This window comes from Podarcis muralis, chromosome 14, assembly GCF_964188315.1.
Source record: "Podarcis muralis chromosome 14, rPodMur119.hap1.1, whole genome shotgun sequence".
In the NCBI taxonomy this organism is placed as follows: Eukaryota; Metazoa; Chordata; class Lepidosauria; order Squamata; family Lacertidae; genus Podarcis; species Podarcis muralis.
The window spans coordinates 41,339,348-41,366,745 of record NC_135668.1 but is presented as its reverse complement, the minus strand read 5'-3'; the positions used below and the strand labels follow the sequence as shown (position 1 = coordinate 41,366,745).

General features: G+C 46.3%; 1 protein-coding gene across 2 annotated transcripts in view; it reads right to left on the bottom strand.

Annotated features, from left to right (window-relative positions):
• Positions 1-27,398, bottom strand: part of XYLT1 (xylosyltransferase 1) — a 166,907-nt gene that overhangs the window by 54,699 nt on the left and 84,810 nt on the right. For both annotated transcript variants that reach the window (XM_028707063.2, XM_028707062.2), the window contains one exon: positions 15,786-16,317. In XM_028707063.2, the coding sequence (XP_028562896.2) occupies positions 15,786-16,317 (532 nt within the window). The remainder of the gene's footprint in view (positions 1-15,785; positions 16,318-27,398) is intronic.

The window sequence follows — 27,398 nt, the reverse complement described above, 5'->3', positions numbered from 1 at the left end:
CTTTGAATGGAACATGGGAAATAAAACATTGGGACAAGATTGGTGAACATTTTCATGGGCTCCCCAGCATTGGTGTTCGGATTTTAAATGCTTGGTGCAAGGTTCGATATGCTATGGGTTCTTTATCACCAAAAAATACCTCCCTGGCTGCATTGCCAACACAACCTCCAGCTTCTTTAATTCAGCCTGCTGTGCTGGCATCTGTTCCAATACTGGCTTTGCCTGCAGCCCCAGATCCCAAACCTCCAGACTACAGTTCCTCACCAGAGGACCCAATCCTGCAAAAATACCATGGTCTGGCTGGGAATGACCCTGCTCTTTCAGCAGCACAACCAGCTACCCCTTTTCAACGTGCAGTCCTTGCCTGCTCCTTATCTCAGGATACCATGGCATTCCCTGGTGCTCCAGCAGGAACTCAAGCCCAGCACCAACCTTTTGACTTTAAAATCTTGAAAGAGCTGCAATTGTCAGTAAGGACAAATGGACTGCAAGCTCCATTTAAACAAGCAAGAGGGAATAATCCTAATCTTACCCTCGCAGATGTGATGGATGCTATGATGGGGCATGGCCCCTTTGCTCAGGCTTCAGTACAAGCCACACTGCTGCAGATCTTATTGAGGGATACTGCTCTTGCTGCTCGACAAGCAATGAGAAAAATCCCGGAACCCACCAGTATCCAGTCTAGGTGGGGTTCAATCAGACAAGAACGGTGGCCTCCACCAAAAGAAAAATCCGCAGCACCAGCTTGTTTCTGAACAGCTTATTTCTGAACAATTGACTTTCGGCCACATTGAACCATCTTCATCCCACTGGCACCAGCAGACAGGAACGGTTTGCTTTTATATTGCCAATATAACAATTTGCAGCCCAACCAGCAATGTCAGTGGATTGTCCTGCCTCACAGCATGTGGAACTCCCCTACACTTTGTCAGCATTTTATGGATGAAGCATCGAAACCTTTCCGCATGCGCCACCTAGAGGTGCTGAACAACAGCTGCATCTGGCAGTATTTGCTACACCATTATTGCCAACAGGAATTTGGCAAGAATAAGACTATCTGCATTATAGAATGGATACAGTTACCTCATACCCCTCCAAAAAACATTTATTCCGTAATTGAATCCACATCAGACATTGTTATCAAAGGACGTTCACGAGCAATAGCTTTGAGCGGTTTTGATGTTGCATCAATTTATTTGCCTTTTTCACAGACTGAACAGCAGCATTTATTGATCACAAATGCTGCCGTGCAAATTGCTTTGGCAGATTTTATAGGTGTCATCATTTTTAACCCTCCAAAGGATGACCGTTTGACATTTCTGACGCAGGTCACCTATGTCTTGGCTATCCCCTTGTCTCTCACACCTCTCCCCTCTGCACTGACCCTTTTCACGGATGGAACAAGAAGTAGGGGGGTGGTGACATGGGAGGAGGGAGGAAAATGGAAATGTTATTTACCTCTCCACAGTCTTCTGCCCAGCGAGCTGAACTAGAGGCTGTGATTCTTGCCTTTCAATCCTTTCCTACTTTAACTTTCAATCTTATTGTGGATATGACTCAGTATGTATATCGCCTTTTTGCTATTTTACCAGTATCCTATATAACTCCTTCTTTGGATTCTGACTTGTTTTCCTTGTTTCTTGCCCTGCAAGCTTTACTTCAGCACAGAGAGTTCCCTTATTATGTTGCACATCTTCGCTCCCACACATTGCACCCAGGGTATTTAGCAGAGGGCAATGCAAGAGCAGATGCAGCCTTGAAGAACATTTCTGCCTTTTCTCTCTTTTCTGATCCTGTACTATGTCATAACACCTTTCATCTCCCTGCGAAAGCATTAGCTAAGCAGTTTTCTATTCCTTTGGCCCAAGCTAGGGATATTGTGTCCCAAGGTGCTTCCTGTTCCCAAGGATGGCGTGCGGCCATGGCGAGCATCTTCAACCGCGGAAGCGCCTTCCTAACCATTTGCCTTGCCATCCTTTGCTGCACCGTTATACAAGGAAGAGAAGCAGACGATCTAGTCCAGTTGAAACCACCATATTTCAACTTATCAGCTGGCAAGCCGCTGTCATCAGAATCCTACTCTGGCTGGCAGCATCCACGGCTCAGCCACTCTCGAACTAGAAGAACAGTGTTGTTGAATAAGACTTTTAGGGGTGAAAATTATCATAAGATATGGAGGAATAATATTTTTGTACAAGATATGATTATGTTTACCAGTTTATTGCATGCTTCTAAATGTTGGGTGTGTATGCCTGCCCCCATTTGTTTTCAAATTAAAGAGGGGAAAGAATCATGGGGCATATATCCAAACTGTCAATATACTTTGAAATTCATGTTTAATAGCTCTTGTTCTCTTACAGGAACATACAGTGACCAATACCAGTGCATACCAGTGCATGGTTAAAAACTAGAAAGGAAGCCTACCATGCAGCTTGGAATCAGAATTCTTATATTCTTGGCTTCCGGATGGAAGTTGGCTTCAACATTTATTGATTATAGTGATTATTATAGTAGTTATTTGCATTATTTTGTGTTGCTATATACAATGTACTCCTTCTTTAATTTCTGTATGTACTGCATGGTTCTCCAGTCCGCGGCCCACTTCCGGTCTCACAAGAGTCGCTTATCGCGCTCGACATAACCATATATATGGCTCTGATTAAAATATAAAGAAAGAGGGCATGTGGGAGTCATAAAGCCATGGTAAAGGCTTGCAATATTGCAGGGTGCCCCCTGACCTCAGCTGACCAGCACTCTGAGCTTTACAATGCATTGGAATGCATTGACCTTATAAGGAGTTATGTTCCCCCCCCCCTCTGGGCAGTGTAACCCTATATCGTTTGTGGGTGGGTTAAAGCTTGACCGGATGAGGTAACGTGAGACATTGGAATGCAGCCATGCGGCTGGACAGAACAAAGGATAATAAAAAGTGATCGGAGGAGAGGAGAAGTCTCAATGAGCTCGCTCTCTTATTATGGAATATTACTCGCTCTCTATGTCTTTATTTTATATTAAAGAAGTGCCACTTGTAACGGCTGGCCCGACAGCAGATGGTGACAGCAGTCACGAAATTAAAAGACGCCTGCTCCTTGGGAGAAAGGCGATGGCAAATCTAGACAACATCTTAAAAACTAGAGACATCACCTTACCAACAAAGGTCCGTATAGTTAAAGCCATGGTTTTCCCGGTAGTGATGTATGGAAGTGAGAGCTGGACCATAAAGAAGGCTGATCGCCGAAAAATTGATTCTTTTGAATTATGGTGCTGGAGGAGACTCTTGAGAGTCCCATGGACTGCAAGAAGATCAAACGCATCCATTCTTAAGGAAATCAGACCTGAGTGCTCACTGGAAGGACAGATCGTGAAGTTGAGGCTCCAATACTTTGGCCACCTCATGAGAAGAGAAGACTCTCTGGAAAAGACCCTAATGTTGGGAAAGATGGAGGGCACAAGGAGAAGGGGACGACAGAGGATGAGATGGTTGGATAGTGTTCTCGAAGCTACAAACATGAGCCTGACCAAACTGCGGGAGGCGGTGGAAGACAGGAGTGCCTGGCGTGCTCTGGTCCATGGGGTCACGAAGAGTCGGACACGACTAAACGACTAAACAACAACAAAACTAACCTCTTCAACCTGCATTTCACAAGTATATGGAGTCTGATCAGCATGCCAGTCATTCTTGTTATTTGAATATTCTCCTGGCTCTCCTTGCATCCAGTCGCATGCAAACTGCATTCTATATGGAACCAGAATGCACCGGCAAAGTAGCTGTTTATGCATTTTTAAATAAAAAAAAACCCAAAACATCAAAACAAAATATAATTCTCTTCATTTAGGATTTCATAGTCATAAGCAATTGCTGAAATCATTTTTGTGTTTTACAAATCAGCGCCTAATAACCAGGACGCTGGTACGCGACATGTACAAGCGAGATACAGCGATATGGAATCTAATTTACAAGGATAGCTATCTTGCCAGACCAATAATCTTAACAGCAAACTTGCTTTTTTGACATTTCTAATTATGAAGATGCTATCATCCCTCGGAGACAAATCACAATTATTTCCTTGCTTTGTTGGAGCATAGGAGCCCGCCGCGTTTCCCCCCCTCTCCTCCATCGACTCATATGCATAAACAAATAGCACTTAAAAGTAACAGTACATTCATTACTGTGGAATTAGAATGAATTCCCTATTAAAAATACCTATCACATCACTTAACAGCTAATTAGTTCATCATAATCAACACGATCACAGTGAATACTAAATGGTTATACAAGGATCATCTATTTGGTGGATGCAGAGAGGTGCTTTTTCGCTGTACTGCCCGCCCTGCGAGGGCTCCTTGGCTACAAAAAGCTCCAGCTCTGCTGAGAATATGTCTATAAATGACGCAATCTCTTGGGAAGGGCTGGTTACGTTGGCTTTTCCCCTCTTTTTTTAAAGAACTGATGCCCACCATCCCTTCCAGGCAGTGGTGGCTAGCACCCATTGGTACTCTTCCCAATAGGTCTTGCCCCGATGAGGCAGTTGCGAGGACTGAAGATCCCCACCTTCCCACTGCTCCTTAAGTCTCCTCCTCCCTTGCTTCCTTTCCCAGCAGCCTCACTCTCATTTGTCTTCTCTCTCTTTGTTCCGCCCTCTTCATGCTTCTTCTGGGAGGAAAGCTGGTTGAAGTAAGAGGCTTCTTCAGCAGCTTGCCTCATCTCTGCCTCTTGACCCACCTCAGCTTCTGCCTCTGCTTCTGGACTGCTCTCTGCCACAGCCCCGTCCTGCTCACTAAACCCTGTTGCCTCTTCAGCTTCCAACACCACCTCCACTCAGTCGGCTCCCTCTTCTCTCTCTGACTGCTCATCGTTGTTCCACCACCAGTCCTCTGGCTCAGAGCCGGGTTCCCTTGGAGGTTCCCCAACTAGTGTTTCCCATCTCTCCTTGCATCCAGCCAGTCCATGACACAGAGCCACCACCTGACTGGTTATATAGAGAGGTCAGCAGTGGACCAGCCTCCACTAGGGGAAGAGGGAGGTATTTTTGACCTTCCAGATGCTTTTGGACTCCAATTCCCATCAGCCCCAGTTAGCACGGCCAATGGTCTGGGATGATGGGAGCTGTAGTCCAGCAACATCTGGAGGGCCACAGGTTCTGTATCTTTGCCCTACAGCTAATTATTTGGAGGCCTTCTTATAACAACCTATCCTGAGCTAAGGCCTCAATATCCCATAATTCTGAATTATTTCGATTTCTGTATCATCTAGGGTGTTTCGCAATAGCTTGTAACACACTGTATACATAACAGCAACAATCATTAATACAATTTGCCCAGTTTAAATGGGTGGTGGTGGGGGAAACACCTGAATAAGTCTATATAAGGCATCTCTCTGCTTATATATTATAGATTTATACCAGAAGCAGTTTAAGTTTATGGCCCCAGGGGGAATGGTAGCCTGTATAAGTTGTAATCACCTTTATTATTTTACCATTTCACATCTCTGCAATGGTGTTTCAAGCTGCAAAGCAATTTTCACTTTCTGTTGGCCATTTTGCTCAAATAAACGTTTTTATACCGCATGCTTCTTGCTAATTCCCTTACACTAGCTAAGGTAATATCGGCATTTACTGGTTATTTCCCCTGCAGTAATAAGCAAGGCAAGATTTCTAAGGTAACCGCAATGCTGTTCATCTTTATTCTTTTTTAAAGTGTTGGTGGTGCACAATTGTTTTTTGGTAAAGATCTCTAAATGAGTACTTCTGTTAGCACATGTAACGAATAAGCATTGGCAGGTATGAATTCAGAGATGTACAAGGAGATCTGGGGACACTCTGGTTCTTTCTTCTGAGGTACTGATGCAAGCATTGAGCAAGGGCCACAGCTCAGTGAGAGAGAGAATCCGCTTTGTGTGCAGAAGGTCCCAGGTTTGATCCCCAGTTAGGGCTGGGAGGGACTGCTTTCTGTATCCCTACAGAGACACTGCCAGCCAGTGTAGACAAAGCCTCACTCCGTATAAGGCTTCCCATGCCCCAGTTGGATCGAGTTGTCTTTCCTAAACTCTGCACGGATTTCCTCGCCCTTCCAGATAGAAGGAACAAAACTATGCCAACCCTCGCAGGAATGGATGCTCAGGCAGCCTGATTCAAATCTCTTCTCCTCTGCTTTGATCTCACATAATCCATTTTTAGGTTCTAATCCTTCAAAGCGCAGGTAACTGCGGGCAGTTAACCACGGCCTCTAAAGCGTCACAGATGAAATAAATTAACCGAAAAGGCAACAATATTGATGTAATATAACAAACACCATGGATGTCACCAAAAAAAGAAGTGAGAGAAAGGAGGGGGGGAGGATTTATCAAGGCAAAAGGCTCAAATTAGACTCAGGGAAATAATCTTTATTGATTCCATCTCTCATTTTGCTCTATTTCGGGCATATTAAAAGCCTGGTTGATCGATAACGTAACTTCCCCTCCTTCTCTTTAGGACAACGAAACAGGACAGAGCAGAATCTTCACTTTCTCGCAGGGGGCAGCAGATCCAAAGGCAAACATGGCAAAGATAGGCAGTGGCGTAGCGTGGGTTGTCAGCACCCGGGGCAAGGCAAGTAATTTGCGCCCCCTAACCCGTGGATTTGCGCCCCCTAACCTGTGGATTTGCCCTAACCCCAGATGTTGCGCCCGGTGTGGCCGCCCCCCCCCTGCACCCCCCACGCTACGCCACTGAAGATAGGAAGCTGTTGTTTACTGAGTTCAGAGCATTAGCAGCTTAAGATGAACCCTGCAGGATCAGGCCAAAGGCCTATCCAGCCCTGCACCCTGTTCTCAGAGTGGCCAACCAGAGGCCCCAATCGGAACCCCCAAAGCAAGAGCTGAGTGCAAGACCACTCCCACCCACTTGTGATTCCACGTAATTGGCATTCAAAGGTATACTGCCCCCAACAGGAGAGGTGGAACACAGCAGTTGTGGCCAGTAACCATTGATAGCCCTATCCCCCATTAGTTCACCCAGTTACCAGTGTCGTCTAGGGATGGGGAACTGGATCTGGACGTTGGGCTGGATGCAGAATAGGCCCACCCTCCTTAGGTCACCTTTGCTAGGTGGGTGGGGCTTCTCACCAGTCAATCACCTGGCACCAGGAGATTTGACTTCAAAGGAAGAATCGGGAGCTCACTCGATGAGGCCTCAGGACTCTTGCTTTCTTAGATGGGAGCCTTAGAAAAGGTGGAAGGCAGGGACCTTCAGTCCTGGCAACTGCTCCATAGGAGCAAGACCTACTGGGAAGGGTTTCTGAGACCACTACGCCGCATTGTATGTTCATTTCCTTGAATACATTTTTCGCTTCACTGACAACAGAGATCTGCATCCTTCCTCACTGACCTGTTTAGGACTCCAGCCCTGACACTCGTGAATAAGCAAGAGTCGTTTCTCTCCCTAGCAAGACTGTCAATCGGCTTGGCTTTGCTTCCCACTGCTGAAAAGGATGGTTTCAGTGCAATTTTAATCCCCTCAAAATCTACTAAATTGCACCATCCTGCTTGGACTGTTTGCACCAACCACACTCTGTTGTTGTTGTTGTTGCTGCTGCTGCTGCTGTTGTGCTTATTAACAGCATTTCAGCTATTTTAACATTGATTAGAGTTTTTTTCCGCGGGTTTCTTTTTGCAGTTCCAAAAAACAACAGCAACGCAACCCACGACACACGCCGTGGATATCAATTGAAGGATACCGCAAATAAATTTGACATCAGAGCGGAGGGAGAAGAGTGGAAACGGGACCAATTTATTTCGGGTACATTGCTTGTCAGATGGAGAAATGAAACATAATTTATGGTGTGACATTTCCAACAGCAAATAGATTCTAGCATAAGCAATTAACACTGGTTCTGTTTGGCAGGCTTTGGGAGATTACTCATAGGGGGTGCGCGTGTGTGCTGCGTTACAATAGCACACACATAACAAAATAGAGCCTTTCTGTCTTCACCACCTTACATCAAATCCCTGTAGCTAAAAGTTTATGATAAAAATATATTCCACGTATGTTAACCCTGTACTGACTCAGGACAAATTCCTGTTGCCAAGGTGGGGGTGTAACAATAGTCTGTTGCTAGGAAGGTGGGCAGGAACTAAAAGGTTTGCCCCAACTCCATGGAAAAATCCTCTCCCCAAGACATTCTCACTAACGGGGAGGAAATTTTGGAGGAGGCTTTCCTTCTTAAAGAAAACAGAAACTTGCCTCATACCATATCAGACTATTTGTCCACCTGGCCAGTTCTCCAGGGACGAGGGGCGGGGAAGAAGTTCAATTCAGATTGCATTTAAAGGTAATTCTACCTAATCTGCATTTCCCAAAACTAATTAAGGAGCAAAACACAGCCATCTTTTAAAATTCACACTTCTCTCTGAATTTTGTAATGCCGCTCTTCCACAAGTAAAGGGTACGAAAACACATATGTAAAAATGCATCTATTTGCAAATTAATTCTATTAAGGAAAACTGCTTTGCAAAAATTGAGTACAGCAGGCACAATGCCATATATATATATATTTGTATTTTAGGATAAATTCCCACTAAAACGCTGATCAATTTTCATGAGGACTTAGGGGGGGGGGGGAAGTTGCAAACTGATGTGGGAATGTGGGGAAGTGAACTTTAAGACTGGAAACATGAAGAACTGAGAGAGAAACCAAAACTGAGATCTACCCATCCATAGCGGCATCTCATACTCTCATATGTTCTGCCTAATTTGGCCTGACTTTAACCACCTTCTTTGACCACTGTGGGTAAAAGCCTCAGCGCCTAGGGCTTGCCGATCGAAAGGTCGGCTGTTCGAATCCCCGCGGCGGGGTGCGCTCCCGTTGCTCGGTCCCAGCGCCTGCCAACCTAGCAGTTCGAAAGCACCCCCGGGTGCAAGTAGATAAATAGGGACCGCTTACTGGCGGGAAGGTAAACGGCGTTTCCGTGTGCTGCGCTGGCTCGCCAGATGCAGCTTTGTCATGCTGGCCACGTGACCCGGAAGTGTCTCCGGACAGCGCTGGCCCCCGGCCTCTTGAGTGAGATGGGCGCACAACCATAGAGTCTGGCAAGACTGGCCCGTACGGGCAGGGGTACCTTTACCTTTACCTTTTGACCACTCCTGCCCTAACCTTGGCAAGTGACTCTAATATCTAAACACATCCCTGAAAGCCTTAAAAAAAGAAAGAAAAAAGCCTTTCAGGGACAGAGGATTCTTGATATCTCTAGGAGCTTACCGCATTCCTGGAAATGCTCTGATAGTTAAGAAGCGTTTTCTAAAGTTTAAATGACTGGGAAACCATCAGGGTTGACGTGCGCAATCTGGAGTACTTGGTGTAGCACTAAGCGAAAGTGGGGCTTAGCTATAGTGTGGGCATCTTCTGGAAAAGCCGCCATGCTTGTTTCCATTTCTGTGAAATTCCATTGCGGTAAGGCAAGAGGCACTTGGGAGCAGATGGAAGACCGAAACTTGGGCCTTGCTTGCCTGGTTGCAGTTAACTCTAAAGCAGCTCCCAATCAACAGGATTAGATGATACAAAAAATGAAAAAGAGAAAGGGGCTGAATAATCCTCTAAACATCGCATAGTCGCTATATCTTTAATATGATCCCACTAATCCAATTAAGGCCCAAAGGAAACCACATCTCAAATGCCATGCTTCAATGTGATTTGCTCTGTATCTCCTAACCATTCATTAACAAGACATATTTTTAAACCAGGCTTTCCTGCCTTTCAAGCTGGTGCTTGTTGATCTGAAGTGAAGCAGGGGCCCCTCTCCCATCCTCGCCTTTCTCTTCCTTTCAAACAACCCAGTTCTCTCGGATTCTTCCCTGCCAAATATAGCTTTCTCCCAGGTTCCCCTCTTTTCCTCTCCTTTCAAATTTGAACAGAGGTTGGATGGCCACATGTCAGGGATTCTTTAGTTGAGATTCCTACATTTGGACTAGATGACTCTCAGGTCCCTTTCCACTCAAAAATTCTATGTTTCTAAGTGTGGGATTATGAATTATTTGAATTATGGTGCTGGAGGAGACTCTTGAGAGTCCCATGGACTGCAAGAAGATCAAACCTATCCATTCTTAAGGAAGTCAGCCCTGAGTGCTCACTGGAAGGACAGATCGTGAAGCTGAGGCTCCAATACTTTGGCCACCTCATGAGAAGAGAGGACTCCCTGGAAAAGCCCCTGATGTTGGGAAAGATGAAGGGCACAAGGAGAAGGGGACGACAGAGGATGAGATGGTTGGACAGTGTTCTCAAAGCTACTAACATGACTCTGACCAAACTGTGGGAGGCAGTGGAAGACAGGAGTGCCTGGCGTGCTCTGGTCCATGGGGTCACGAAGAGCTGGACACAACTAAACGACTAAACAACAGCAATAACAAGTGTGGGATGGAGGGAGATGAAAGAAAAGTGTGGAAAGTCAGTTTTTTTGTGAACATTACTCCTACCCCATCCATTTTTTTTGGTGTGTGCAAAAACTGAACTTCAGCAAAAATCCAGCTTCCCTTTGTGCGTCCATTGCTTTTATTCATTAGGAAAGCACAGCAAGAAATCCTGCGCTAAAAAACAACCCACCCTTCTATTTTGGAAATAGCATTGCTCCAGGTAAGGAGAGTGTTCTTTTAAAAAATATATTTATTTTTTTTGGTGGGGGAGAATCTACCAGAACCCTAGAAGTATTTAGCAATACCATAATTACATTCCTCCAGTATGCAAACCCAAAGGAACATACGGCCCTTTTACAGCAGGCAGATCTCAGTGCAACTGTGAACCCGACGTGCGCTCCTTTTTAATTACACATGTGCCTGCTGAGGACATATGATTGAGTCTAGCAAAGCTAATTCACAACCAGCATGAGAGCAGGCATTAATATTAAATATTACACCCCGGCTGGTTCTCCGGACTATCAATTATCCCCAGAGATGGGGACAAAATGGAAATTGGCAGGAGTCGATTCCTGTACCGATGGGAAGTGATGCTGACACAAGCATAGCGCATCCTGGAAATAAAAAGGAAGTGGCCAGGCTCCTGTCTGCATTTGTTGTACGCTACACGCCGATTCCCCCACCCCCCAGCGTGGCACCCATGGGTGCTATGACACCTGCAAACAGGTGGGGGCAGGTGCCTTTTTTATAGGGTACAGTCTCCGTTTTTATACCATATTTTACGCTCTATAGGACGCACCCGACCATAGGACGCACCTTGTTTTAGAGGGGGAGAACAAGAAATAAAAATTCTCCCCCTCTCTGCGCAGCGCCCCTTCAGCGAAGCGGCAGGAGAAACAGAGCACAGCTCTCCCTCTCCCACATTGCCTTCGCCTTCAGTGAAGGCAACCTGAAGCCTCCAGAGTGCAGCGGGTTCCTTTCGCTGAAGCCAGGAGAGCAGGACTCTCCTGGCTTCAGCGAAAGGAGAGGTGAAAGGAAAGGCTTCAGCGAAAGGAGCAGCCTTCCCGATGCTCCCCGAGCTGGTGGGGCTGGTGGTGGGGGGAAGCCTGGCTTTCCCCCACTGCCAGCCCCAAAGAGCAGGTCGGGGCTGGCGGGGGAAGCCTGGGTCCCCCCCCCCAGCCCCAGGGACCACACATAGATTTTAAGAGGAAAAAAGTGTGTCTTATGGAGCGAAAAATACGGTATATATGTTTAATTCATTTTAAGGTCTGTGCAGATGTTTTATCTGGGTTTTTTGGGGGGGCGCTTTTAAGCACTGCTGATTTTCCTTCTGTGAAATGGGTATTTTGTGGTCCTCACAACAGATTTCAAAATGTGTTGGGGACCCCAAAGGAGTAAAATGTTCCAGGGGCAATGCTTTGCAAGGGTTTGGCTTCCTTGGAGAGGAGAGATCATAGGAAAACAGAATCACAGAATTGTAGAGTTGGAAAGGACTCCAAGAGCAGGAATCACAGCTAAAGAATCCCTGGCATATGGCCACCCAATCTTGGTTTAGAACAGCGGTTCTCAGCCTGTGGGTCCCCAGATGTTGTTGGACTACAACTCCCATCATCCCTGAGCTCTGGCATTGCTAGCTAGGGGTGATGGGAGTTGTAGTTCAACAATATCTGGGGACCCACAGGTTGAGAAAGGCTGGTTTAGAAACTTCCAACCAGGGAGAGTCCACCAGCACTACCAAGGAGCTCATTGCAGACTTAGAGCGATTACTTTCAAATATGCAAGCCGGGCATAGGCCAGGGGTAAGGAACTGCATCTCTCCAGATGTTATGGGACTGCAGCTCCTATCATCCCTTAACATTGGCTATGCTGAATGGGGTTGATGGGAGCTGGAGTCTAGCAAATAGGAGGGCAATAGATTTCGCACCTCCAGCAACGACGGAGATTAATCGCTTAAGCACTCTTATCAAATCAGCAGACCCATTGCCCCACACCACATCCCCAGAGAGAGCTGCCCCAAGATATTTCCAGCCTTCCAGGGACACAGCTCATTTCTCTCTCCCTATGTCTGTCTCCCAAATTTTAAGTGCAGCTTTTCTCATACACAGACTTCACATAGCAACCCCAAACCTTTAGCTAGGAGTGGGTGATGGGGAAGGTGTTCCACTTTCCCCAAATAGCTTTCCACATTCCAGGGAAGATGTGGGACTGGGAAATCACCCTCTAACAATTAGTGCCCTTAAAGAGACATCCATCACTCATCTTGGCTCAATTACCTGCAATTTTTCCAAACAAAGGATGTGGCTGGCACAAAATGCTCACTGACCACTAAGGGACATCAGACAGTCATTCTGGCCCATTAACTCCCTTTCATCCAAACCCAAGACTCATTCGCGGCAATCAGGTAAAAAGCAACATTATTCCAATGATAGTGACAATTCTGTCTCCCTCGCTCTTCACAACAAGGCTGTTGTTTACTGGAGCACCAAGGGTGCTGAGAGTCCTTCGGAGGCCCCTATTCCCCTCACAGAGTTACGATTCTCCGAGTGGCTTAACAATCAATCCCTCTCCACAGGGAACTCTGGGAATTGTAGTTCTGAAAGCAGAACAGAGGGTTTCCTAACAACTCAGCACTCTTAACAAACTACAGCTCCCAGAAGTCTTGGGTGGGATACTATGACTGTAGTATCATAGTTTGGGGAAGTTTTTAATGTTATCCTAGTTTCAGGAGGCTTTTAATGTTTGGTATTATTATTATTATTATCAGCTTTGCTGGAGAACCCCTGATTTTGCATGTCTTTCCTGGTCATAGCTGTCAACCGTCCCTTATTTGACGGGAAACTCCTTTACCCCAGCGCCATGTCCCGCTACTGTCCCTTATTGATGATGTCCCTTAAATTTTCCGGGTTTCATGCTCGCCCGGCTTGGGAGGGAAGCAGCAGCTCGGGGTCTTCCGCCGCGCGAGAGAGCGCGCGCTGGCACCGTCGTCCTGGCGCGAGGAGTTCCATCGGCCCTTCCCCGCCCAAGAGACAGGGGGGGGGAGAGAGAGACTCTCGCCCAGGTCTCCCGTGAGCCCGGAGGCGGCCTGAGGGAGGAGGAAGATGAGGGGATGGGGAGGGACACAGAAGGGTGGAGCTTCAGCGGCCGCCACAGCGCCGCAACCGCCTCATGCCGGATTGACAGCATCTGTCAATCCTACCAATGTATGTAACTCTTTACAATAGTAAAATCCCTTATTTTGGCTGCTGGTCCCTTATTTTCAAATCTGTAAGTTGACAGCTATGTTCCTGGTATCTGTGAGTGCAGCATAAACAACTGCAAGTGTCTCCAGAATTTGAAACCAAGATTGATGTCCCAGTGGGTGTCAAGGGGAGAGTTTGCAAATGCCAAGGATTGGGCAGCAAAACGCAGTCCTGTCCTGCCTTACCTTGTCTCTTATTTCCATGTTCTTCAAAATGGAAGTGAAGCAAGCTCAAAAAGGGCTACCCATTTTTTTTTTTTCTTTTCTGGGCAGCAGAAGCATGTTATTAACCAACAAGCAGGCCTGCTGCACAGGGACCTTTAAATGACAGTCACATCCCTTTAGAGGTTATTAAGAATCGTAATTGTGCATTTTCAAGATCCCAGCAATAACTGCTTTAGGACGGGTGTTCAAAATGCTGAACTAATGGTTGCTTGAAGCCTGAACTTCCAGCTATGTTGAAAGTGTATACTGAGTAACAGAATATGTTCTCCATTTGCATTTCATTCCATTTAATTGAAAAAATACAGAGCAATCTATTTTTCCCTTCTGGGTAATTAAAAGAAAATAGGCTTAAAAAACAACAACCAGCAATTTCAGGTATGCAAAACTTGAGAGAGAGCGTCATTGGTTTTACACCAGAAAGTAATTTATATGTGAACTTCCGAGTTCCAGAAGACGCTGTTCTTTAATCAATCAGCTGCTTCAACAAGGAATTTAATACTGTAGTGTAAACGTTTCATAGCTCAGAATACAGATGTCGTGCCGAAAATTATGGAACTGCTGTTTTTTTAATTTAAAAAATAGACATTGTTTGGGATTTGATTGACAGTCTCTTCAGGGACAACAGAATGCAGGTGGGCATATGCACTGATCAAAACTCGCTCCAAAACTCTATGTCTGAGGAGAAGGAACAGAAGGAGGAAATGCCATTTCACACAGTGTGTAGTTTGACATATGGCGTTTCCTTCCTCAGGATGAGGTAATGGCCACCAACCAATGGCAAACGAGAGATATTTATGGAGGTCTTAGAATGTATTTCTGTGCGCTGCTCTGGTTCGCCGGAAGCGGCTTAGTCATGCTGGCCGGAAGCTGTCTGCGGACAAATGCCGGCTCCCTCGGCCTATAGAGCAAGATGAGCTTGCAACCCCAGAGTCGTCCACGACTGGATCTAACGGTCAGGGGTCCCTTTACCTTTATTAGAATGTAAGAACAGTTCAAGAAGACGCTGCATCAGGCCAATGGCCCTTCTAGTCCAGCATCTTGTTTTCAAGGTGGCCAACCAGATGCCTGTGGGAAGCCCAGAAGCAGGACCCCCAGTGCAACAGCATTCTCACCTCCTGTGTTTTCAACAACTGGTACTCAGAAGCATTACTGCCTCTGAAGATGGAGGCAGAACACAGCCATCAGGGCTAGTAGCTGCGAGTAATCTTCACCTCCACCAATTTGTCCACCCATTTTAAAGCCATCCAACATGGCAGCCTCTGGGACAACAAGTCCCACAGTTTAACTATGCACTGTGTGAAGAAGTACCTTCTTTTGTCTGTCCTGAGGATAAGGCTGGCCGTGGCTATTTGCTACCCATGGAGGCCCTGTGCTTCTGAAGACCAGTTGCTGAGGAACAAACTGCTTGTTAGCCAATGCCGGAAAAGGACGCTAGGCCTGGTGGGCTGATCTAGTAGAGCTCTCCTCAACCTTTTTCTAGTCTAACCATCTGCCTATGTGTTTGATTTCCGTGAGTAGAGAGGATTGGTTGAAATGCGACTGAATCCGGCAGTTCTGCCCCCAGATTACTAGCAAGCAAGATCGACAGTGTCCATCTTGAAGCAGGCAAGTAGAGCTGATGAAGAAGGCAGCCAAGCAGTAGAGAGAGCAGTGTGTTAGCATGCACTATCATTAGCATTCAAAGCCCTAAATGGTGGGAGCCCCAAATACCACCTCCTTCCCTACAGACCCTCTCGGGTGCTAAGATCCGTGGAGGATGCCCTCTTGAAGCTCAGGTGGTGGTGGCTCGGGAGAGGGCATTCTCTGTGGTGGCCCCTAAGTCGTGAAACTCCCTCCCCACACTTGAAACTCGAGAGCACATTTTTAGGGCTCCCTGTATTATGTTACTTGAAAATCGGGAGTGGCAGCCACATCTCTCCTTTCCTCATGGGCCAACTTACCTTCCAGAGGGCAGAAACGAGTCACTTGCTCCGGCATCAGCTTCCCCTGCTTATGCTGACAGTACATCTCAGCAATCTCCTGCCGACACTGCTTGGATTTGGCTCGGGAGAGCGCGGAGATGGCCTCCTTGCCCGAGATTTCGCATTTGGGGGGCTGCTCGTAGGCGAGTTCAGGAGAGCTGTTCCCATTCTTCTTCGGATGGTGCTGCCTGGCCTGGGACCTGTGGATGTCTTTCAACTGGCTGCCATTGATGCTGGTCTTTGGGGCCGGGTGGCCGTACTGCAGCACCTCATTGGAGCTTTTCCCCAGGAGCGAGTTCTCTTTCACCTTCTCCTCCTGCTCCAGCTTCCTCCGCAAACGCTCCTTCTGCTTGCTCAGGGGCTTTTTCACCAGCTCCACCTGGTGCTTCTGCTTCTGTGTCCTGGGAGCAAAGTTGCTATTGTCTATATTTTCCAAGTCCTTGGGGACGGAGTTCTCGTTGTTGCTGTCTGTCCGCATTTTCTCCTTCGGCCGGTGGGAAAAGTAGCCGTCCTGCAGAAGCAAAGGGGGAAAACGATTATTGCTCTGATAATTCGGGATGGTCACCGGCCTGTGTGGATCTGCAAGGTGCCTGACACTGAATCAGACCGTTGGCCCGTCTTCACATCTCCACCAGACCTTGAAAGCACATTCAATGCACAATAGCTCCTTCCAAAGAATCATGGGAACATGAGTCATTGTTTGTGAAGGGTGCTGGGAAATGTAGCAATGTATTGAGGAACATCTGGAGAGCACCATGCTAGCCACCCCTGGAATCTGGAATTGAATCATTTCTCTTCTGTCTCTTCCATTCTGTTGTTGTTTTTTAATCTCTTTTAAAAATGGATTTTCTTGCGCTATATAAACTCTTTAAAGTTCCTGTTGAAATATAAAGCTGCATGGAAGTTAGAACTGTGTAGAACACAGAAGGGAAGAGGATGAGGACCTAATTAGAATTATTTAGCTCTGACAAGGTTATGGGTTACCCATTCTTGCCTTACTGGCATTGGGAGGCGGGTCCCTACCAACTTCTGCCTTCCTTCCTTACAACCAGTCAGGTGGTGGTTCTGCCTCCCATTAGCTCTGGCTCCCCCTACTGTTGGTCTCCCTGCCTTCTGCCCAATGGGCACTAGCCCCCACTGCTGTTTGGTCTTCCATTTGGAGAGATGGCTTCAATCCCATCCATTTTATGGTTCCGTTCCACTGTGCTGTTCGCTACATTATTTTAAAATGTGTTTTTGTTGCGATGCTTTATGACTAGGATGGTTTTTTTGTGTGGGCGAGGGGGGATTTTACATTGAGAGCTGCTTTGGCTCCCTTTGGGTCAAAATGCAGCCTAGAACGATTGATATAAATAATAAGTAAAACGAATTCCGCTCTGGGGCACAGAGCCATTCAGCACAGCCGAATTCGGAGGAAGCATTCTGCATGTTTGCCGCCCTACATTCAAACTCTTTGCTCTCGGTAGTTTTGGGTCATTATCGCTTTGAAAAGAAAACATAATTCAAGCAGAGCAAGACAAATGTAAAAAATGTAAAGCTTATTAACATTATACCCAGAACTTCTCCACTGAACTGTCGCTCCCACTGCTGTGACAGACTAAGTATTATTCATTTGCATGATTTGTTGTCCTGTTTTCTTTATCCTCAAGCAATTGCTACAAATTGGGGTTACTTATGCTAATTGAACATGGCGGCTTCTTTCATTTTAATGAGATTATTGGGATGTTCTTGCGTTTTGTGGGGGCTGGAATCCCTTCCCCCCAGCCCCCCACGGACGAGAACCACAGAATCTATTTGGTAATGATACAATTAATATTAATATTAGTCGCTGTGCATGCGCAGTTGTTCATATGTTTTGGAAAGGAATGGCAGAAACACAGTAGTGTTTTACGATGCCTTGCCAACGTCCTCAGCCTGATTTCTTTTCGGTTATGACATGGGTTGGGTACAGATAACATATACAGAAATTATACATACGTTGCTCAAAAAAACCACACCTACATTTATGAAAACAGAAGGGAAGGGAAAAACTTGAATGATTTAGTGCAGGGGTAGCCAACAAGGCATCCTCTAGTTGTTGCTGGACTTCCACACCCATCGTCGTTGACCATGGGGAAAGATGGGAGTTGGGAGTCCAGGTGTATCTGGAGAGCAGCCACATTGGCCAGCCTTGGTTTAGTGGGAACATTTCTAGACAAGTGGCTAAAAATAGCTTCTAAGAAAATAGGAAGAGCCCTGCTGGATTAGGCCACAGGCCCATCTAGTCCAGCATCCTAAGTCTCTGATAGCTCAGTGGGTTAGAGTGTGGCACTGAAAATGCCAAGGTTGCAGGTTCAATCCCCATATGGGACAGCTGCATATTCTTTTGTTGCAGAGGATTGGACTAGATGATCCTCAGTGTCCCTTCCAACTCTAAGATTCTATGATCCTGTTCTCACAGCGGCCAACCAGATGTTTCTTGGTAAGTCCGCAAGCAGAATCTGAGCGCAAGAGCACTCTCCCCTCCACTGGTTTCCGGCAACTGGCATTCAGAGACTTACTTCCTCTGACAGTGGAGGTCAAACAAAGCCACTGAGGCTAGTGGACATTGATAGCCTTATCCTCCAAAAAAGAACATCAGGTTTTCAGAAAATTTAACGGTTGGTGCAAGGTGACGATTTTTATCGGAACCGCAGGATGCTCCCCAAGTTGTGATCTCAATGAAAATCCTCCCTTCCACTCTTGTGATCAGCCTTTGAAAAAAACACAACGCTCTTTTTTTTCTTCACAAATTTTGAATAAAAATTTACTTGCAAAAAAAAACAAGAAAAAAAAAACACAACGCTCTTATTGGTGCCTTTGTTCCCACTGGGGCCATTCATTCCCTGCCTACCATATTTCATTTATTGATTTAGAAAATTTAGAGATGTGCGCATACTTTCCAAGCAGTACAAACAAAACCATAGATCAAACGTGGCCGAAACCCACAAACCAATTAAAAACCATCACCATTAACAATGAAGATAAAAACTAATAGAACTTAGGAGACTAGTATACACGTGCCGTGGCTGTGCCCTGTTGAGCTCCAACCTGGCTGTTTCCCAGGCCAATAAAAAGTGGACTGAGAACACTCCATGGTTAAGCCCCCTTGAAAGACTCTTATTAATTTCCCTCTTGGCTCCCAGCTCTCAAGATTCAGCATCTGCTCATCGCTTGCTATCAGTTGCTTTCTCTAAACTGTTCCCGGTTACTCCAAAAGCAGATGTTCCTAACACACTTGACTGAGCTGAGTGAAACCGCTCGATTTAAAAAGCACGAGTGAAAAAAATGGGAAACAAGGTGAACTTAAAAAAAAATATTAAAAACAAAAAACAAAACCTGGAGATGTTTAAAAGCCTCTGCTCCTCCAAACAGATGTTTGCCTTATGCTGAAGGCCTGTTTCCCATGCCATTTGTGGGGCGGAAACGCTGCAAGCAGGTGGCTGATGTGTTAACACGGCTAAGCTGAGCCATGAAGGTCAAGAGCTGGCATTTGGCCCAGTTCCATTTCTCAGCTCAACATTGCCCCCCCTCCCCAACCCCCCCAAACCCTTTGCTTTCTATAACTGTCCCAAGCTCCTTCAAGAAGAAGAGGGATAATATTCGACAACATAAACAGGCTGAGACTTTTTCTTATCGTTGTTGTTAGGGTCAATGTGCATTAGGCTTTGAAGGAGGGGTGGGAAGCCTCATGCTTGGGGGCCCAAATACAGTGCTCAGGACTCCCCCCCCCCCCGGCCACCCCCCTCCTCAGACACTTCCTTGTCTTCCAGGCAACACGAGCCACTGGGTATGTGGTGCAGCCGCTTTCGGAATACTCTGTTCTGGTTGCCTCACCTCAAAAAAGAATATGGTAGAGTTGGAAGAGGTTCAGATAAGCACAACCAGAATGATCAAGGGGATCAGGGCCGGATTTAGGTTTGATGAGGCCCTAAGCTACTGAAGGTAATGGGGCCCTTTATATGCCCAGCTGTCCTTTGTCAACAACAAATTGTCGCTGTTTTTTGTGTTGAATATATGCTATATGGTAATTTATGGACCTAATAGGTATCTGAAGCCATTTGCACACGTTGCCCTGCAACAAGTCCATGCAGAATGTAGCCTATATATAGAAATGAACAAACCAGTGATATTTTAGGGAGCAGGCTAGCAGGCGGGGCCCATTGCTTCCATCATAGGAGCCTACACAACACAAAACAATGTTGCTGTATGTAGGTTTTATTTTATTAGTTTTTTATATTATATTTTGGAAGTGTACATCAAGGTTTTTTTCCTTTATTTTTTTGCACCCCCCAAGAGTGTGGGGCCCTAAGCTATAGCTTGTTTAGCTTATACAGTCATACCTCTTGCGACATCTGCTTCATGTTACGTTCTTTCAGGATATGTACCGCGGCGAGCCGGAAGTACAGGAAAGGGTTACTTCCGGGTTTCGCCGCTCATGCAGACGTGGAAAATGACGTCACACGCATGCGCAGAAGTGGCCAATCGCAACCCGCGCACACGCAGATGCGGGTTGCGTTCTCCTCATGTTGCGAACGGGGCTCCGGAAATCTGGCACTGAAGGGGATGGAGTGTCTGCCTTATAGGGAAAGGTTGTAGTTTGGGACTTTTTAGTTTAGAGGAAAGGCGAGTCAAGGTGACAGAAGTTTTTAAAATTATGTGTGGCATGGAGAGAGCGGACAGAGTAAAGTTTTCTCCCCCCCCCCTCTCTCTCTCCTAGAACTTCAGAGAAGTGTGTCTAGCTCAAGGTCACCCAGCAGCTGCATGTGGAGGAGCGGGGAATCGAACCTGGTTCACCAGATTACGAGTCCACTGCTTTTAACCACTACACCACACTGGCTCTCAATACTAGAACTTGTGGGCATCCAATGAAGCTGAATGCTGGAAGATTCAGGACAGTGCTTCTTCATGTAGTGCAGAGTTGAACTATGGACTTCTCTCCCACAGGAGGCAGTGATGGCCACTAATGTGGATGGCTTTAAAAGAGGACTGGACAAATCAAGGGGGGAGAAGGCTATCAATGGCTACAGGCCAGCAATGCTTGTGAATAACAGTTGCTGTAAATGACAAGGAGGAGAGCCAGTGTGGTGTAGTGGTGAAGAGCGGTAGACTTGTAATCTGGTGGACCGGGTTCGCGTCTCCGCTCCTCCACATGCAGCTGCTGGGTGACCTTGGGCCAGTCATACTTCCCTGAAGTCTCTCAGCCCCACTCACCTCACAGAGTGTTTGTTGTGGGGGAGGAAGGGAAAGGAGAATGTTAACCGCTTTGAGACTCTTTCGGGTAGTGATAAAGCGGGATATCAAATCCAAACTCTTCTTCTTCTTCTTCTTACACTCGGGTCCTGCTTGAGGGTTTCCTACGGCCACTGGTTGGCCACTGTGAGAATGGGATGCTGGACTAGAACAGCCAATGGCCTGATCCAGCGGGGTTCTTCTTGCTTATTTTGCACCCTCTTCCAAGTGTTTTTGACCAGCTGGTATGTGTCCTGGCTCTCTGATAATGCCTCTGCCTTGCCTGGGTGATGGATGATAGAGGCCAGGGATGAGGGGAGATGTAGTCCAGCAACACCTGGAGGGCACAGACCTCCCTGACCCTGTTATAGTGGAACCTAACACACACTTTTGGCTACAGTTGCAGTTGGGCTAAGCCAGTTGGCAAAAGACATAAGGAAAGCAAATGTGCATCAAACCCTTGCAGCTTAAGCATACAGTGGTACCTCGGATTAAGAACTTAATTCGTTCTGGAGGTCCTTTCTTAACCTGAAACTGTTCTTAACCTGAGGTACCACTTTAGCTAATGGGGCCTCCCACTGCCACCGCGCAATTCCTGTTCTTATCCTGAAGCAAAGTTCTTAACCCAAGGTACTATTTCTGGGTTAGCAGAGTCTGTAACCTGAAGCGTATGTAACCTGAAGCGTCTGTAACCCGAGGTACCACTCTACATTGGTTTCGCTCTCTGCCCTGCCCACATCTCTCCTAGGCTGTCCCTTTCAGTATTGAACTGGTCAGATCAGGAGCAGGGCCTTTTGTGCTGTGGCCCTGATATAAAGGAACAGATTACCAGGAGAGGTTCCCCCACGATACTTATAACAATCAGTGAAAACGCATATAAACTTATAGGCTTGTTGCCTAGCATGACCTTCCTGGCTCCCTTTTTAAAAGAAAGAAACTGTAATAGCCAATTGGTTTTAAATATTATGTGGCAGATACCTTGAATTTCAGAAAGGTGGCGCAAGGCTTGAAACAGGAGACAGACTCTGAGATAAACAAAAGAAAACAGATCCAGGTGATCTCACAATTGTTTTGGATAGCATGACATTTTAAAAAACAACAACCCACAACCCAGCCAGATCCATTTTATATTCCACCTGTTCTCTCAACATCCAGCTCTTTTCATTAAGGGGAAAACAACAACAACAAACCTCTCTCGAAAAGCTGTTCTGCATTTGAGAGAGACGTTTTCTCCATTTCAGTCATGATGAAGAAAAAATAATGAACTTTATTGGAAGAAATAGCTCATAAGCAATGAGCCTCCTTGGAAATCTAGCCAGTTGGACAGATCTGGGCAAGAGCAAAGCCAAAGACGGCAGATGGGAGAAAGAACAGATGTTAATGCAGTTTGCTCTTTCCATATGCTTTCCTCTTTTAATTTTTTTAAAAAATTAAATTGCACTTTAACAATTGTTGGTTTCTGGAAATTCAGAGGCTTCAGACATTAACTGAGGATTGCAATCAGACTCTTGTGTTGTTTCTTCTGCAGAGAAAAACTGTATTAATTATAGGGGGGGGGGGACATAAGACCAAGAACTGCAGGATCAAGCCAGTAGTCCAGACGTAGCCCAGCGTCCTGCTCTCAAGGTGGTCAACCAGATCCCCATGGAAAGCCCAGAAGAAGGACCTGTAGACAATAGCACCCTACCTGCTTATGACTCGCAGAAACTGGGTCCTGCTCCCAGATCAGGCAAAAGGGCTTTCTAGTCCAGCATTCTTTTATCCCCTCGGCTAACCAGATGCCCCTGGGAAGCCCACAAGCAGACTCTGACCACAACGGCAACTCTCCCCACCTGCAGACATGTCAGCTGACCCTCAAACGTTGAAAAAAACTGGTGGACAGCAGAATGCTCCACATCTCACCAGTCCTGCTCAGGTGTGGACTGAGAATGCGAGGCGAGAGGGGCAGAGAGACACTTGCTAGCCCTGTCCACAGTGCCCTTGTTCCTGCCAGCTGGGAATTCAGACCACTGTGCATTTCTGAACATTTTAAGTAGTAGTAGTTTTTACTTGATAATTTTATTGTTTTCTTTCTTTTTGAGGTTCTATTGCAACCAAGCAGTATGTAAATCTTGATAAATAAGTAATATTTTCTAACACATTGGAGTGTTATATACATACTTTTTATTTCCCTCTTGCAGTTTATGATTTCTAAGAAACAGTTAAGATTTATGTTTTAAAGCTTTTATTTTTACGAGATACTCATCTCTCTTTTTCTCTTGTCAGCTTATCCATCAACTATAATAGGCCATTATTTTCCTCAGTGTTCCAAAATAAGCAAAGGCAGCTTATGGCCTCTAAATGTATTACTAGTTATATATGTACAATTACTTCCCAAATGAATATATTCAGCCCATTAATCCTACCCTATAGGGTCATTTCCCTAGTTCCAATACATTAATTAACAGTACAATCCGATGCATGTCTACTTAGAAAGTAAGTTTGAGTTGCATGGATACTGGGAATTCCCAGGAAACTGGGGAAAGGATTGCAGCATTTCAGTGCAATCCCATGCATGCTTACTCAGAAGTAAATCTGACTTTGTTCAAAGGGACTTTCTCCCAGGAAAGTGTGCACAGGACTGCAACCTTAGTCTGATTCACTGCAGCTAATCAGTTCACTTTCTAGTTCCAATAAACTCACTACATTTTATTTATTGTCCAATTCTGATTCAATATAAATCCATATGGCTCTTTTAATTCATTTCATTCCGAGCTCAATTTTAATTCAGTTTTCTAATAGCAACTGCAAGACTTCCAACACTTTTTAACATCCTGGTGTACAACCAATGTTAATTTCAATAAATTCAGTAAATCTAGTTCATTAAACCCAGCCAGTTCATTACATCTAATTCAACACAGATCGATAGAGCTCCTTTCAGTACATTTCATTCCAAAGTCAAAAATTGATTCAGTGTGCTAGGGGCATCCATTAAACTGCCTTACTCTTTGCAACTCTTAAAAGTTCAGTCTTCCTCTAGTCCAGCCTTCCCCAACCTGGTGCCCTCCAGGTATTTTGGATTGCAGCTTCCGTGAGACCCAGCCACGTTGGCAAAGACAGGTGCAAATTCCCTCCCTTCTTGGCATCACCCATGTCTGAGCACATCAGTGGTCCCTTGAGCCCAGGACAGTTTTCCACAGTGGCCAACCATATGAATGTTTGCCTCCAATCAACTGGTATCCTAAGCTGCTTTGCCACTAACCCAACAGCAGGGCTGGGGAACTTGTGGCTCTCCTGATGCAGATGGACTCCAATTCCCATCAGCCCCCACCGACATAGCCAATGGTCAGGGTTGATGAGGGTTGTAGTCTAGCAAGTTCTGGAAGACAACAGGTTCCCCCATTACTGCCATGAACAGTGGTCCATACCCATCATGCCACTCATCCCACAAATGACACTTCTAACAAAGCTGTCCAGGTGGGTTGAGCTACAATGCCTGGTCTGCATGGTGAAGAAACTGCATGGTTTCATCACATGCAAAATTATGGATGGATCTACTTAAGCCCCAGAGATTGATAAAGACAAGGACCTGCTCCTCTCGTACTCCATTAGAACACAAGAAGAGCCTGCAACCTGTTCTCACAGTGACACCCAAATGTCTGGGGGGAACATTGAAGAAGGATCTGAGCACAAGAGCACTCTCCTCTCTGGTATTCAGAAGCATCGCTGCCTCCAGCCAGGGAGGCAAACCATAGTCATTGTGCCTGGTAGCCACTGATAGCCTTATCCCCCATGAACTTGTCTCATCCTCTTTCAAAGCCATCCAAGTTAGTGTCCATCACTGGAGGGCCACAAGTTCCCAAGGTTCATTTAAAAACAGAACTTGAGATTCTTCCGTTCTTAATATGAGGAAGGCCCTTATGGGAACCCACAATCTCTGACACCCCCACCCCAGATTTAGTCAAAGCATGGTCCACCAGTAATTAGCGTGGAATGGGGAGACCAGGGTTCAAATCGCCGCTCAACCATGCAGCTCACCAGGTGACCTTGAGGGCCAGTCACTTCACTCTCAGCCTAACCTACCTCACAGGGTTGTTGTGGGGATTATATGAGCAGAGGGAGAACCATGTATGCTCACTGGAGAAAAAGGTGGGATACAAAGGCAATCCATAAAATAAAAAGAGCAACTGAGCGGGCAGCTACAGAAGGCGAGAGACAGACCCCCTCTGATGCCTCTCTAATGCAAACATCCCCCTCAACGTCTTTTGCAAACGAAACCATTTCCGCCCTTAACAAGCTAATGTGAGCAGCTGCATTTGTATCCGGTAGTTTCTCCAGACACATTTCCCGACTCCGCACCTTCTCGTGCAACTGCTTTCCACGGGCCTTTCTCTTCCAATCGCAACTGTCAGGCAGCAATTTAGCCTTTATCTAAACTCAGCCCTGGGCTGTTCCCTGAGTTGGGATTGCCAGAGAGATCTATATTGCTGAATTCTTTTGAGGTTTCTCCTCGTGTCTCTTTTCATTAAGAGGCCTGTCCGGAGCCAGGCGCGTCGGCTCTGGTTTTAGAAGCAGCAGGCCTAAAAATAATTGTGTGACAGGTCTCAAGGAGAGCTTAATGTGAAAGCTAAATTTGCTGCTGAACGGGCATTCTGATTTGGAGGCGCCAGCAAAGAGGTTTATTAAACTGAAGGTCGTCAAGGGATGCATGTTTGCTTTTACTGCCTTCCAACCAAGCGTAGATGAGACCATCAGCGCTACTTGCTACTGCACTGCACTGCTTTGTTTTAAATGTTTATGCGTCCCAATTTTAAGATATTGGGCAGCATCCAAAGTCAGTCCGGTTCACCCATTGAAACTGATGGACACAACTGACGTGGATACATTCATTTCAATGGATCTGCTTTGAGAACTTGGTTGGGTGCAGTCCACTGGGTAGCAGAGCAATGTGCTGCTTTGTGCTGGACTGGAGGTGCTGGTTCCCTCTGCTGACCTCTGTGGACTTTGCATGGGCTGGTGGTGGCCAGCAAAAAGCCCCCAAAATGGGGCTTTCAAGGGGTGAGGCGAAGCTGGCTCAGGATCTCTTGGATCCCGAGGCCCCACAGGTGAGGCCCCACACCACAAGATTACTGACCCATGTTGTTTCCTCCTGCACCTGTCCTCTCCATGTGAGCAAGCAGATTCACATTTCTGAGCGGTGGTGTTGGCTGGGGCCAGAGGGACAAGGGCAAGCGACTGGCCAGCGGCCGCAGCAATGAGTAGGAGATGGCCCTATGGAGCCAACACCGCTCACAAGCCAAGCTACACAGCAGCAAGAAAATGGTCATAATTAGGCATCCTGCAATCCAGCGTCTCTCTCCTTGGCCAAGGACACCACCACGAGTAGCTCTGCACTCCCTCTTCCACCCAGGGCAAATGCTGCCACCTCTCTTGTCCCTGTAACTTACAATCTGCTTTGGTTCAAAGGCCCCACCCTGTCAACAGAAGGGCAGGATGCACAAGGACATCTCAGATCAAGGGATAAGGCAACAACACGAAGCTTTTTAGCAGATCCCATATACTCTGACTATCCTCATTTGCCAGCAAGAAGTCCCTATTTTATTTTATTTTTAAAAATTGTCCTTGAACAATCATTGTCCCTATCCTTGCCTTAGAGGACTGCTTTGCTATATATGTTAATGTGAGCTACCAGTGTCAATAAGGAAGATTCAACACCTCTTCTCCAGGGGAGGGGATGCAGCTCTGCGGCAGATCATGTACTTGGCAGGCAGAGTTTCCAGCCCTCGCCTTCTCCAGTTGTAAAAAAAAAAAAAAGTCATAACGTAGAAAGAGCCGGGGAAAGTCTTTGCCTGAGACCTTGGGCGCGGCCAGCCAGAATGGACGATGCTGGGGTAGATGGATCACTGGCATGACTACACACAAGACAGTTGGAGATTTAGGCTCTATGAAAAGGATAGGAAATTAGGAAGGTGCCTTATGTACCATCAGACCATTGGTCCACCTTGCTGGCTATTGTCTACGCTGACTAGGAGTGGCTCTCCAAGTACGGATTAAATATGGGATACAGAGCATGTACTCTACCACTGAGCTATACCTCCTTCCCTAAACAAAGGGTGCTGTCTTGCACCAAGGCAGACGGTTGGATCATCTAGCCAGCTATTGCCTGCCCTCTGCCTAGCCAGTGTGATCCCTCCAGACCTTTCAGGAGGTAGTGATGGCCACCAACTTGGGATGTCTTCAAAAGATGACCGGACAAGTTCATGGAGGGTAAAGCTATCAACTAGCCACAGTGACTATGCTTTGCTTCCACGGTTGGAGGCACCACTGATTCTGAATGCCAGTTGCTAGAAACTGCGGGAAGGG